At 44.7% G+C, this 13607-nt stretch overlaps 1 protein-coding gene across 4 annotated transcripts in view; it reads left to right on the plus strand.

Annotated features, from left to right (window-relative positions):
* Positions 1-13210, plus strand: part of LCP1 (lymphocyte cytosolic protein 1) — an 81921-nt gene extending 68711 nt beyond the window's left edge. For all 4 annotated transcript variants that reach the window (XM_053215616.1, XM_015068912.3, XM_053215608.1 and 1 more), the window contains 3 exons: positions 5354-5477; positions 8631-8755; positions 11478-13210. In XM_053215616.1, the coding sequence (XP_053071591.1) occupies positions 5354-5477; positions 8631-8755; positions 11478-11610 (382 nt within the window). In that variant the 3' untranslated portion in view covers positions 11611-13210. The remainder of the gene's footprint in view (positions 1-5353; positions 5478-8630; positions 8756-11477) is intronic.
* Positions 13211-13607: the final 397 nt, after the last annotated feature.

Here is a 13607-nt window from a genome sequence, read left to right on the forward strand (position 1 = left end):
ACACATATTTGGTCATTTGAAGTTGTCCCAGGGTTCACTGATACTCTATTCATTTTTCCCGTTTCATTTTTCCTCACTACGTTTCATTTGGGATCATTTCTATTGCTTTGTCTTCAAATTCACTGAGCTCTTTCTTCTGCAGTGTCTAATCTTACATTGGTTCCATCCAGTGTGTATAGTATTTCTTTTTTATCTCAGACATTATAGTTTTCATGTATAAAAATTTGAGGAGGGTCTTTTAAAAGGCATCTCCTGTATCTCTTTCCTCTACCTTCTTGAACATACAGAGCATAATTATAGTAACTGTTATTTCTGAGTCTGTTTCTATTAATTGATTTTTATCTTCATTATAGGTCATATTTTACTGCTGCTTTGCATGCCTACTAATTTTTTATTGTATGTGAGGCCTTGTGAATTTCACCTTGCTATGGGCTGGATACATCCGTATGCCTTTAAATATTCTTAAATTTTGTCCTGGGATGCAGTTAAGTTACTTAAACACAGTTTGATCCTTTGCAGGCTAACTTAAAAGTTCAATCAGTCTTGAGCTAATTTTGTCTCTCAATACTGAGATAATCTCCTCTGAGTACTGAACTTCAGGTTCCATGTATCATGAGGTTTTAACACTCCAGCTGGTGGGAACCAAATTATCTACAGTGCTGTGTGAGTTCCAAGAATCATTCTGCCCCTTCGTTTCTGACAGCTCTGGTCCCAGTCTCTGGTAGTTTTCTCACACACGTGTGCTGAGTTAACTCACTTTACCCAGCTAAAGACCTGTGGCAAACCCTCTGAAAGTGTCTGGAGCTTTCTTTCTAGATGAATCTGTCCTTTCCCGGCAGCTCTCCCCTCTCTGGTATTCTGCCCCACAAATTCCAGGCACCTTGGCTTCCTTGAGGTCTCAATCCTGTCCTCTCAACTCAGAGGGACTACTGTGCTCCGTTTGGGTTCTCTCTCCCTGCGTTGCAGCCTGGAAACTCTTCGTGTAATACACTGGGATAATCTTAGGGCTCACCAGATTTGCTTTCCTTATTTCAGGGGCAGACTGTTTTGTGCTTCCTATTATCCAGCATCTGAGCAACATTGTTTCATATGTTTTTCATTGTGTTTGGGTGTTTAAGGCAAAAAAGGAAATCTGGTCCCCGTTACCAGACCATGGCCAGAAGCAGAATTTCCTGTTAGTTCTTCACAAGACAATTTTCGATACCTTTTAGAGTTTAATGTAAACTTAATTAATGTGAGAGCCATGTGGCAACGTTATTTGAAGAAGGTAGAATATAATATGTAAGTAGAAAATAAATTATCAGAAAAGTCAACAATTTTTGGTACAAAACCATGAGCCTGGGAAGAATTTAAGAGAGCAAATCTGTAAATATAAAATAGTTTACTTTTAAAATGCTTCACACTTTCCCCCTTTACTGATAGCCTTGACCAGGCAGAAATCTTACAACCCTTAATTAGAACCTATGTTACTGTGGCTTAATTCATTTTCTACCTGGAACGAAGTTCCAGGGGCCACATGCCACATTACATTATGTCTAACAAGTGAATGACAAATATAAGGCATGTAGCGTCTCCAGGCACTCCAGCTTTATTCCCCAGCCACCGTCCATAGATCCTGATACTCATAATGGCCCCATAAATATGTCCCCATAAGTATGTCCCCATAAGTATGGCCCCATAAGTATGTCAGGCGATGCCGTATAGTCAGAAATGATCATAATGGAGTTCGCTACCCGATTCACGCGTGCTTTATCTGGTGTAGTGCTCAACTACCCATCTCTAACCCGAGGACTCCTTGAAATTTAAAGGCAGATGTTACAAGGCCCTTCTGGCCCAGAAGACTTCAGAACTAAAGAAACTTCAGCTCCGTCTTTCATTTTGCTGTGTGCATTTAGAACGTCACTGAAAGTGCCCAAGGGCTGCCCTAACCAGCATATTTTCAGAAACACGTGTGACCTATTTTCGATTGTCTTTCACGTGTGTTTTTAATTTGTAATAGACTGGCTTCAGCTGCTGATTGCTTTATTTATTTTTTTAATGTTTTATTTATTTTTGAGAGAGAGAGAGAGACAGAGTGAGCAGGGGAGGGGCAGAAAGAGAGGGAGACGGAATCCCAAGCAGGCTCCATGCTGTCAGCGCCGAGCTTGACGTGGAGTCTGAACTCACGAACCATGAGATCATGACCTGAGCCAAAGGTGGACGCTTAACCAACTGAGCCACCCGGGTGCCCTGATTGCTTTAAAAAACAAAACGAGTCTTTTTAGTTACAATGGTTAAGTTGACTTTTGGGTTTGAATATGAAATAATCTTTGATATTTTCTGTTTTAATGATAAAAAAAAAAAAACAACTCAGGCCATTGTTTTATGAGACCTGAAAATCACTTTGTAATAGCATCTTTGTTCTGTACATCTTATAGAAACGTGGCCCGATGCCGTACTCTATGGCTGGTGTACATGTGATAAAATCTAGACTGCAGCCGCTGTCCCACCTGGTTAATAAGTCACATTTCTCCTGAGCCTTTACTACAGCATGGTGCATATAAGAAAGTGGACAGACAAATGCATTTCTGTTGAAGGCGATGAAATGACCGATAATTATGTAAATGCAACCAGAAGGGATTTTTTTTTTTCTCTGTGTGCTACACATTCACAGATCTGTTAAATTTAGAGCTAGTTCTAGCCGGAATTTATTTCATCGGATTGCACAGATGTGCTAATTTGGTCATTTATCTGGCCAATAAATGGCATGTCATTCCCCCCCCCCCCCCACCGCCGCCCACCAAGAACAAATGAGAGAGAGATGTGTGCTTAAACCTCCCTTTCCCCTTCAGTAGCCTGGGAATTGTTCTCAGATTAGAAAGCTGGCAAATAGTGTGTGTATAAATTTGGAGACAAAAGCTAGATAGGCGTAAGCTGCTGGCAGACAGCAATGACAATTAGACTCCAGCAAATGACCAAAGAGGCAGGCAAATGAGGAATTCACCCCAAATCAAACAGGCCGTGGGCAGTGAATTTGGGTTAGGTCCTTGTGAAACAGAACACCAGGGCTTGTCCCTCTGGGTCAGACGTGAAATAAATCAAACAAGCATCGGAAGGCAGGAAAGCAAGCCAGTAATCTTCGCAGACCCTCCAGCGCTGCACATGCCCACCTCATCAATCCTCTTTTGTTGAATCAGGCAGTGGCTGAAGCCAGAGCTCACGACACCCTTTCGCCATGACAGAGGGCTTTTCAGCACCGCACAGTTTGCATTTCCCAGTGATACTGGGATCCTGTCTAGAAGTTCCAGTTCAACATCAAACATGTTTGATGGCGTGGAGGAAGATAATCAATCTTCCTACCAAGGAAAATCCTAGGCAGACATGGGCCAAATGGATTTTTGTTTCAAATTTTGAATCTACAGTTAGTACTCTGTGGACGGTCCAGAATTGAGACTCTGCCCTAATTCTATCCTTTCTTTTTACCATTTTTACTTCCAGGTGGGTATATGATTCCATTTAAACCGCTACACCTTCCTTGAGGTGGGGGAAAGGCAGTTTTGTACTCGGCAGAACTCTGGGCCACCTCGAGGGGCCATACTCAGACCCCTGACTGCAGTCAGCTGCCTCCCATGATTTTCTGCGCGTCCCTAAGTTTCCTTGTTCCTTGGTGGCTGGCTATTTGTGTTTGCACAGATAGACTTTTGTGTAGAGGTGAGCCTGTGTGTACCACTTCCTTCCCTGCTTCTGGGAGGAAGGAAGGTGTGCCTTCCTTCCTTCCTTCCCTGCTTCTGTCCACTTAAGGGTGTTGGCAGGGAGGCACCACTTCCTCTGCCTTTCACAATCCTTCCAGCCGGCCTAAGAAACAAATTAACATGAGACCGCTTAGTAGGAGAAAGTCAAATTTAATTTTGTAGGAACAGGAATCCACACGGACATGGAAATTCCAAAGATGGTCAGGCAAAATGAGGTATATACATCCTTCTGAAATAAAGAGACGGGGTTAGGGGTCTGGGACTTCGAAGGGAAGAAACAAAATTGGCGGGAAGGTGAAAAAAAGTAAATGTTTGGGAAACAGATGTTTGGTGGGCCACTCAGAAACAATGGACATGGAGAACTTTGATCAAAAAGGACTTTCTAGTTTCCTCCCAATCTACTGCACCTAGTTCATAGTGTAATGCAATCAATTATCTCTGATGCTGGCCCTCTTCCTGGAGCAGGTCCTCTATCTAAATTTTTTAAGGCACTCCTAGAGGGAGGTAAAGAGCTTTTCCTGAATCTGTTGGGTTTTGATGGCTTTTTAACTCAAAATAATCTGTATGCCCTTGGTCCCTACACTATCAACAAAGCAGTATGGGCCTCCTGACAAAGGGAAGTGAGAACACATCCCTGAGATGAGCGGAGCCTCCAGCAGATGAGCTCAGTTCGCCCCATGAGGCTGCATATAGACATGACCCGATGAAGCATGAGTTCATCTGCCTTCTCTTACCACATTCGCCAGGCAGAAATTCCTAAATGCTACAGTAAATGTTCGTAAGTCAATACCCCTGCTCACTCTCAGGGAACACGAAGCCACTTATGCCAAAAACCATCATCTTCATGAACTGATCAAAAACTAGGGCCTTGTTCTAAGAGAGGATCATTTTGAAAAGCTACCTGAGACTTACCCCATTTGTATCCTTTAATTCCTTAGCATGTGATCCTATCTCTGGGCCCAGACTAAGCATTTCTCATCTTGACTTTCTCCTTGCTTTCTGTGGGAGGAAGTCATTTTATTTATTGCAACTACCACTCCAGTCTCTCATTTACTAGAGCTTGAAGCATCTTTTTAATCCCCCCCCCACACACACCCAAAACCCAATTCTCATAATAGTATGTGTGAAAGGTGATTCTTATGCTTAGACTAGAGATTCACTTTAGTCCGTGTATTCCTAGTATTTCTCTTTTTATGATAGAAGAAAGAGACTCTTTTATATTTTTTCCTTTATTATGTTGGCCCTTGGGGTTTTTTTAACATTGAATTGTTTGTCAATTTGTAGGGTTCCTTTACAAAGAGTGTCACTGTTTTGAATCCTTTGCTGTTTTCCTTTCCTTCTCTTCTCTTGTGCTTTCTCTTCGGACCCAGAGCAATGACTGTGCTCAGAAGGATGTATTTGTTCTGCATTTCACTATAATAACGATAAAGCTACGTTTTAAATTTCCCTAAAAGGAACAAATGTTGTTATTTTTTTTTTTTCCCCACAAACCTAACGGTATCTAGGCTCCGTGCTGCGGCATTTCTAGAAAGAAAAGAACATTTCTACCCTGGCTATTTTCTGTGTCATTGAATTCCTTAGCAACTTTTCTCCAGAAATCATTCTTGATTTTTTTTTTTCAGGTACACCCTGAATATTCTTGAAGAAATTGGAGGCGGGCAGAAGGTCAATGATGACATTATTGTCAACTGGGTGAATGAAACATTGAAGGAAGCGGAGAAAAGTTCATCCATCTCCAGTTTCAAGGTAAAAATCTTAGTCTACCGCTCACAGCCACCTGAGCTCTATGCTAATCTTTATTGTTTTCACTCCATTTTAAAGTGACCTTCAGTGTGAGGTATCTGAGGCTCCCCCTCCAATTTTGATTTTGCTTGAATGGCCCATTATTGTTTTGACGGTCACAGGCCATTTCATTGACAAATTTCTTGTCACTTTCTCCTGAAATAATTAATTTAAAAAACCCATCGTCTTAGCACCTTATTTTAGGCATGTTTCTTCCAAAGTAACATAAAATATAATATTTTTTAAATGTGCATGGCTCCGTGATTCAGATTTTTAGCATAATGATGGTGAAATGTAAAATACCAAAAGATCTCCCGTGTGATATTTTTTCGGAGAAAAGTAGTTGTGTACTTGTATCCAAATCCCATTTTTATTAAAAACAGCATTATATTTTATTAAATTTCTTAATTCGTGTTTCATACATTAGTTGGATCCTTCCCCTAGGGACTTGCACACCTGATTCGTGTCATAATTTCTGGACCATCTTAACTATGTTTTTTTTGGTTTAAAGGTCAGGAATTAGGGCAGGGGACCCCTTCAGCGTCTGTATTTCTATGATTGCAGAGGCAGTTTGTCACCGTTCAGGCTTCTGCTTCAAAATCAGGAAAACAGCCTTCTGCTTCAAAATAAAGAAAAAAGATTAAAGTTTCACCCCACCGAAAAGAGTAGGAAGTATTTCTGAGTTGTGCTATACCAAGAGCGCCCACTCCCTGTGAGCTCATCACAGATAACGGCTGACCCTTCCGTCTGGAGAACTTAATAGAGGCAGGAGCAGAGGCTGGTGAGAGGCGCAAGCAAGGCCTAACGAAAGAAGATTTGGAAAGGCAGGCTTTGTCAGAGCTACTGGACCCTGCTGTGGTGGCCGGGAAGCAGCTATGGGAAAGTATATATATGAATGGGCATGGCTGTGTTCCAATAAAACTTTATTGATAAAAGCAGACAACGGGCCACGTTTGGGAGCACTCTCAGTATGGAGTGTGCCCTGAGTAGCAGAGGCTCCTTGTTTATGATGTCTCAGGTCATCTCACAGACATTGTGAAGGCGGCTTTACTGTTTTCCTCATTTTATAGGTAAGGAAACTGGAACTCAAGTAATCGAGGTTACAGCTAGTAATTGCAGGGGAGGATCCATCAGGGAGCGGAATGCGCCTTTACCTGCAGGGTGAGGTTACCGAGCAGTGTGTATCTCTAGGTTGCTTAACCATTACTATGCAGGGATTGGGTAGATAGCCCCGAGGTGTAATCTTTCTGTAACACACGTGCTGCTGGGGCGCGCCGGGTCACCCTGGGGCTTCTGGGGCCTTCTCCTGGGACTCACTCCTGGGAATGTCTGACAGCTCTTTGGTTTCTTGTGTTGCTCTGGGCTAATTTTCTCCTGTCTTCTCACTAAGTCATTATAGAATTGATGAAGTAAAACATACACACACACACACACACACACACACACGGAAGAAGTCAAATTAGCCCCACGTTCTTTTTAAGTGAAACCCTAAAAAACTGAACACACTTCACTCTTGATGAACCATTTTGGAAATAGCCCTGGTCCCCTCCTCATCTGTGAATGCCAAGTGCTGATCATCTCTGCCCATCGGCACTTCGGCAAGATGGTGGGCAGAAAGTAGGAGAGACGGCCAGACTCAGACCGTTCCATTTTGTTTCCCTTGCGGCTGTTCATCAAGGCTCAGGCTAACGCTGGAAATGGTTGTGATTGCATAGTAATTCATTTTTGTAGCAGTTTTCCTATTACCAAGAAGTAAATAAAAATGGACGCTTTATCTTTTTAAAACCATCATTCTTCGTCTTATCCAGAGGACCAGTCCTAGAGACCTAGCATCTTGCAGGGGTCCTCTAGCTCGTTTCTTACTAAGAATTTATTCTGAGGGGCGCCTGGATGGCTCAGTCAGTTAAGGATCCGACTTTGACTCAGGGCATGATCTCACGGCTCGTGAGTTCAAGCCCCACGTCAGGCTGTCTGCTGTCAGCACAGAGCCCGCTTGGGATCCTCTGTCTCCTTCTCTCTCTGCACCTTCACTACTCACTCATGCTCTCAATCTGTCTCAAAAATAAAAATAAAAAAAAAACATTAAAAAAAGAGATTTTTTCTGATTTGGACCCTCCAGGTGTGCAGGGTTTGGACTTGACCGTGCTCAGATGGTGTGGGCAGCTGCCTCTCCATGTGTGCTCACAGGTCCCCGGGATGGGGGAGAGCACGTGGGAGCATCCACGGCTCTATGCGTGAAAATCACAGTGTTTCACAGGGCCAGAGAAAAGAGCCCAGGATTTTAAGTCCGAGTACCCAGGTTCAAATCCCAGCTCCACCACTTATGAGTGAGGCACTTAACCTCAGAAACTCTCTTCACTCGCTATAAATTAAGACAAGATGCCTATACCTGGGGCTTGCAGTGACACGTGAGGTAGCCTAGGAGAAAGTTCTGGGCAAACAGTGAGGCACCGACAAGTGCTAGTTATCGTCACTGCATTTAATCACACAACTGCCACAACCACCTCCTTAGACCCATGGACTCTATTCTTTCCCTGAGGTCTCCAAGAAAGGGGCGTCCTCTGAAACTCCTGCCCAGCGGGGGCCTCATCATGATCCCTGCCAGTCACTTCCGGGATGTCATATGAACCTGTTGCCATTCACTGTTTGCCTGTGGGCAGACAGTGGGTTTCCTCAGCTTAGTGAGGCAGGCGCCAGAAAGTTGGTGACGCCCCTACAGAAACTACAGTTGACTTGCAACACCGTGTGGAACACTGTGGCATTTCCCAGTGTAGGCTGTATTTATTTCGTATTTAAGACGAAAGATGGGGCGCCTGGGTGGTTCAGTTGGTTAGGCGACTGACTTCGGCTCAGGTCATGATCTCACAGTTCGTGAGTTCGAGCCCCGCGTCGGGCTCTGTGCTGACAGCTCGGAGCCTGGAGCCTGCTTCAGATTCTGTGTCTTCCCTCTCTCTACCCCTCCCCTGCTCACGCTCTGTGTCTCCCTGTCTCTCAATAATAAATAAATGTTAAAAAAAAATTAAAAAAAAAAAAGACGAAAGAACCAGCCATTTCCCTTGAGCTGAACAGAAGTAACTTGGGGGCATATTGATGGACCAACTCTTTCTCTCTGCGCAGGACCCGAAGATTAGCACAAGTCTACCTGTTCTGGATCTCATTGATGCCATTCAACCGGGTTCCATTAACTATGACCTTCTGAAGACGGAAAACCTGAATGATGAAGAGAAACTCAACAATGCAAAGTACGTAAACAAACCTGAGGCCGGGGAGGCGGGGGACCCAGCTGGCAACTGGGTAATAGCTGTAAAGGCTATTGCTTGTGCCTTCGCACAGTTTATTGCACTAGCGATGCTTTTTCTTCTCATTATTTACTGTGTCGCATCATCATTATTTTAGATATTGCACAATAGCAGCTGAAGAGTCCTAGTGTTAAGCATGGGGGCAAGACCAAGAACAACAAGAATATTCTTCCAGTTGAGAAGCAAGCCTATAGTTTCATAAAACCAATGTCCTAATCATAATCTATGGGAGACTTCCTAAATAAGGTACATGGCAGGCCCAAATATAAACATCCCATTTGTGATTATCCGTGGATATGAATAGGCAGGGGGTGGGGTTCAAGGCCAGAGTCTTTACCAGCTTGACAGCGGCTCCCTGAGGGCAGCTTTGGCATGTAGAGTGAGGGTCAGCACATGATGGCCTGTGAGCCGAATTTGGTCTGTTGTCCGCTTTTGTAAATAAAGGTTTATTGGCATAGCCGTGCCTGTTCATTTATATATTTTCTGTAGCTGCTTCCCTGCTAGAAGGGTGGACTCGAGTCATTGCGACAAAGCCCACAAAGCCTAAAATGTGGGCTCTGTGAGTTTTTGTGGCAAGTTTGCTGACCCATCCTCTGGAGGAGTGCCTTTCTCGGAACAGGTTGTATCAGTTTCTGATGGTGGTCGCAACTGAATACCACGAACAGGGCAGCTTAAAACAACGGAAATGTATTGTCTCACAGTTGTGGAAGCTAGAAGGACAAGACTGAGGTGTCGGCAGGGTTGGTTCCTTCTCAGGCTGTGAGGGAGGGTCGGTCCCGGGCCTCTCTCCTCGCTTCTGGTGATGGCCAGCAGTCCTTGGCCAGCAGTCTCTGCCTTCCCTCCAGGTGATCTTCTTCCCTGTGTGTCTATGACTTTATGTGGCTGTCTTCCTTCTGTGTCTGTGTCTCCTCTATGACCTCGATGTCACTGGTCATACTGGGTTAGGGCCCCACTCTACTCCCCACTCATCGTAACTAAGTACATCCGAAACAACTTTCTTTCCAAAGAAGGTCATCATCTGAGTTACTAGGGGATAGGGCTTCCATCTATCTTTGGGCGGGGGGGGGGGGGGGGGGGGGGGCAGGGAGACACAATTCAACCCATCAGAAAGTTCCAGAATTAACAAGTTGAGTAGTGCCTGGCAGCCCTGTATGTTCATAACCTCAATAGTATTCTTCTTTTCACAGTTTGGGGAAGTGTAGGTCCTTTGTTCCTTGTATGCTGGAATTACAAATGGCAGTTACAAGAGATGGTGGGGGGAGGGGGTACGGGGTACTATGGAGGGGACAGGAAAGGAAACAAAGCTCTATGGAGCAAGTAACATCTAAGATGAGATAAATTGAAAGGGCAAGTAATAAAGAGGTGGGGGTACCCAGGTGAAGGAGGCAGAAAGGATGCTAAAGGGAGGAATATGTGTGAAGGCCCAGAAAAAAGAAAAAAAGACTTGGGCCTAGTTTTTCAAGGGGAATGTGATGAGGCTGAAGGAATTTGAAGCTCCTCAAGTTCACTTACAGAGCCCAAGGTCGTAGAATTACTAAGTGGTCCAGCTTAGATTCAAAATCGGACTTCAGAGCCCAGGCTCTCGAGCACTCTTCTCTAAGGACAGGATACAAAATTACTGAGAAAAATGGGTAAAAGCAATTCTACAAAATGCCCCAAAATGGCTGTGTTATGGTGGCAAGATTTGCATGATTTTTTGAGGCTCTTGTTTCTAATTTTTCAACGATTCCCCTCTCCCTTTTATAATGGGAAAATACATTTTTATTCCATTGATCATTAATGTAGAGGCAGTGATTGAGACATGAGCAGGAAGCAAAAAATGGGGACCACTCCTGCCTGAGGCCCTTAATTTAATGTGATCAATAGAGGAAGAGTTAGGTTGGTTTACAGAGCAGAGGGCATAATGGGGCCTTGGGTGGCAGGGAGAATCTCTTGAGTTGCCATTGTAAGAGGTTACTACTTACAGATTATTACTAAGAGGTAATCGCCGAGGTGAAAAAAAGAGTTTCCAGGTAGTAGTGTGGGCTCATTTGAAAAGAGATCATAACTCATAAAAATTATCTTCATATAATTATAAAAACAGAGCAAACTGTTCCACTGGAGCTGTGATAATTTTACGCAAAAAATGGGTACTGTGAAACTCTGGCTATTCTAGTGTTAGAGTAGCATCAATAAATGCATGCCTCCGCGGGCAACGATTGCAACGGGGCAAAGAATGAAACTGACGCGTGAGGTCAAAGTATGACAGACGCCATCTCCCCTCCTTTCTCCCTTGTGCGAGTGTTTCTGTCGTTGCAATGCGGTCCGAAGACCTGTCGCAGCACCCATCCTTTTCAGTCCTATGACCTGTTTTGCTGCCCTGCAGCCCGAGCAGATCCTCGTGGGGAAGGCATCAGAAGCGGCAGGAGCTAGGGAGGTCCGTAAGGACAGATGAGAGATTTTGTAATTTTGTGATTGTCGTGAGTGGCCGAGCTCGGCTCCCAGAAGCGGAAGGAGGCTATGACTGGCTCCCGCTGTCCCAGCCGTGAGTCCTGCAGAGCGTAGGGCATGTGGCACATGGCGTGTGGTCTGTAGTATGTGGTACGACTGTAACTCTGATCCTAAGGGGTCCCCTTCATCCGCTGTCCCTCAGGCTCCCCTCATCCTTCCTCTTTTCTCCTTTTAGGTATGCCATCTCCATGGCCCGAAAAATCGGAGCAAGAGTGTACGCCCTTCCAGAAGACCTGGTTGAAGTGAATCCCAAAATGGTCATGACAGTGTTTGCTTGCCTCATGGGGAACGGCATGAAGAGGGTGTAAGGCGCAGAGGGGAGGTGACACACACACACACACACACACACACACACACACACACTGGCTGAGCACGGGACACCTACAAGAAGCAGGGGGGCGATTCAAGCCATTCCGGAGTTTTCAACCCGGTGACACGACACAGGATTCCAAAAAGTGTATATTTGTCCAGCCAGGTAGCCCGTCCTGTATTTAACAAAAACGCTTCATTCTTTGCAAAAAAAAAAAAAAAAAAAAAAAAAACCCAAACCCAACCTCTTACAAATATTTTTTTATGGTTGAATTTATTGCCTCTTTGAAAATTTGGAGGGGAAAAAAAACACCTTATCTTCCAGGCATCCTTCATGCTTTTGCCATTAGTCACGTTTAGTAGCTGTGGTGTTATTAATTTTAATAGTACTTCCAACTGGCTTAATTTAGCTGCCTTTTTTGTTCAAGGTGAGAACTAGGAGAGGGGGATATCACCAAACCAGTCCTTAAAGCCTGTTTCCGGAAGGCAACATTTGCTCTGTTACGAGCCTCACCTTCTGTTCCCCTTCTCCTACACTCTGTCTCTTCCGGCTTTGCTCCACACTCTCTCCAAACTATACCTTCTCTGTGGCCCACCTCTGCTGCCCGCTGTCATGTCTGAGCCATTTGAAGCACCTGACGAACCAGTCAGGCTGGTGGGGTCCCCAGAATCTCTGGAGACCTGCAGAAGTAAAACATCATCAGAGCCTTCCCTCAGAACTGGGGTCCCAAATGTCATGAAGTTTTGGTTTTGTCAACCAATAGGAAGCTTCTGCTTTTAACTCTAGAATTTGGGCTCGGGCCAGGTCTAACATCTTCAATACTGTGCCTTCAGAAAGATTGCGAACTCCAGACAGGTGATGTCCAAGGAGGGTGTCATTGAGCATCCGACCACTAGGGGGAAGTGTGGAGCCATAGCAAAGCCTCTGTCCCCCACCCACCGCGGTGCCGCCTGGGGTATGGCTAACTAACCACTCAGCTCTGCTTTCGTTTGCTCTTAGATCTTAGTGCATCTGGTTGCTGCAAGGCCATACTATCAGTGTTTACTTTTTTGGGGCTTCAGATGCTTTTTGCCACCCCCGGGCTCAAGGGGCCGATGTGTGCCAATGAACAGTGCCACCCTCCACAGCGTTATGTACACCTAATGACATTTAAAGAATTCTGAAGCCAAATCACAGGAACAGTGTGAATTTGAGCAGCCCGAATAGGTTATACAATTTCTGTGAAAACATACTGAAGGCTAAAGAGCCACAGAGCATTGTGAACCGACACTAGGGTCCCTCCGTCATGGTGACAAGGCTCATCAACGAGGTATCTTGTAATGGAACTTAGCCATTTTTCAAAGCAATTGAAACGCCTCGCCCTGCACCTGTTCCCTGGCAGCAGGTTCGAGAAGCCAGTATGTGGCTTCTCCCGGCCCATAATCTATATTTCTGCTGCATCTGAACACAAAGCGGTTGGCTTTATGTTAGACTGAACTTAACGTAGCCTCAGATGATTCTCCCCCGCCTGCCTCCTGGAAGCTTGTTACTGCCTTAATGGAAAATGAAGGTAAAATAGTGATCCAGATCTCTCCAAATAAAGTGTTCCCTTCATTAGATGTCTCTGGATGTTTCCTTTTGAAAGTTTTGTGGGCATGTAGTATAACTTGTTATTTCATTCAGCCAACATGCAGTAAAGGGCCTAATGGGTGTGGTAGGCCTTGTGCCAGATGGCAGAAATATGCCGCTAAACAAGTCGCATCGTGCTCAGCTCATCAGGAAAGACTGAGGTTGAACAAACTGGCAGATGTGATAAGTGATAAGTAACAACAGAGGGAGACAGCCTTAGAAGAAATATTTTAGCTAAAAACTGAAGAGTCAGTTGGAGTTGGACACATTGAACCCAGTCATGAGCAAAAGCCAGACGTGGAACTTGGTGCAACATGGCTTCTAGGATGAGCCAAGAGGGAATCCTTTCTGGCTGGCCGTATCTGATGTCCCCTCTCTAGCCTGGCT

Source organism: Acinonyx jubatus, chromosome A1 (genome assembly GCF_027475565.1).
Source record: "Acinonyx jubatus isolate Ajub_Pintada_27869175 chromosome A1, VMU_Ajub_asm_v1.0, whole genome shotgun sequence".
NCBI classification, from domain to species: Eukaryota; Metazoa; Chordata; class Mammalia; order Carnivora; family Felidae; genus Acinonyx; species Acinonyx jubatus.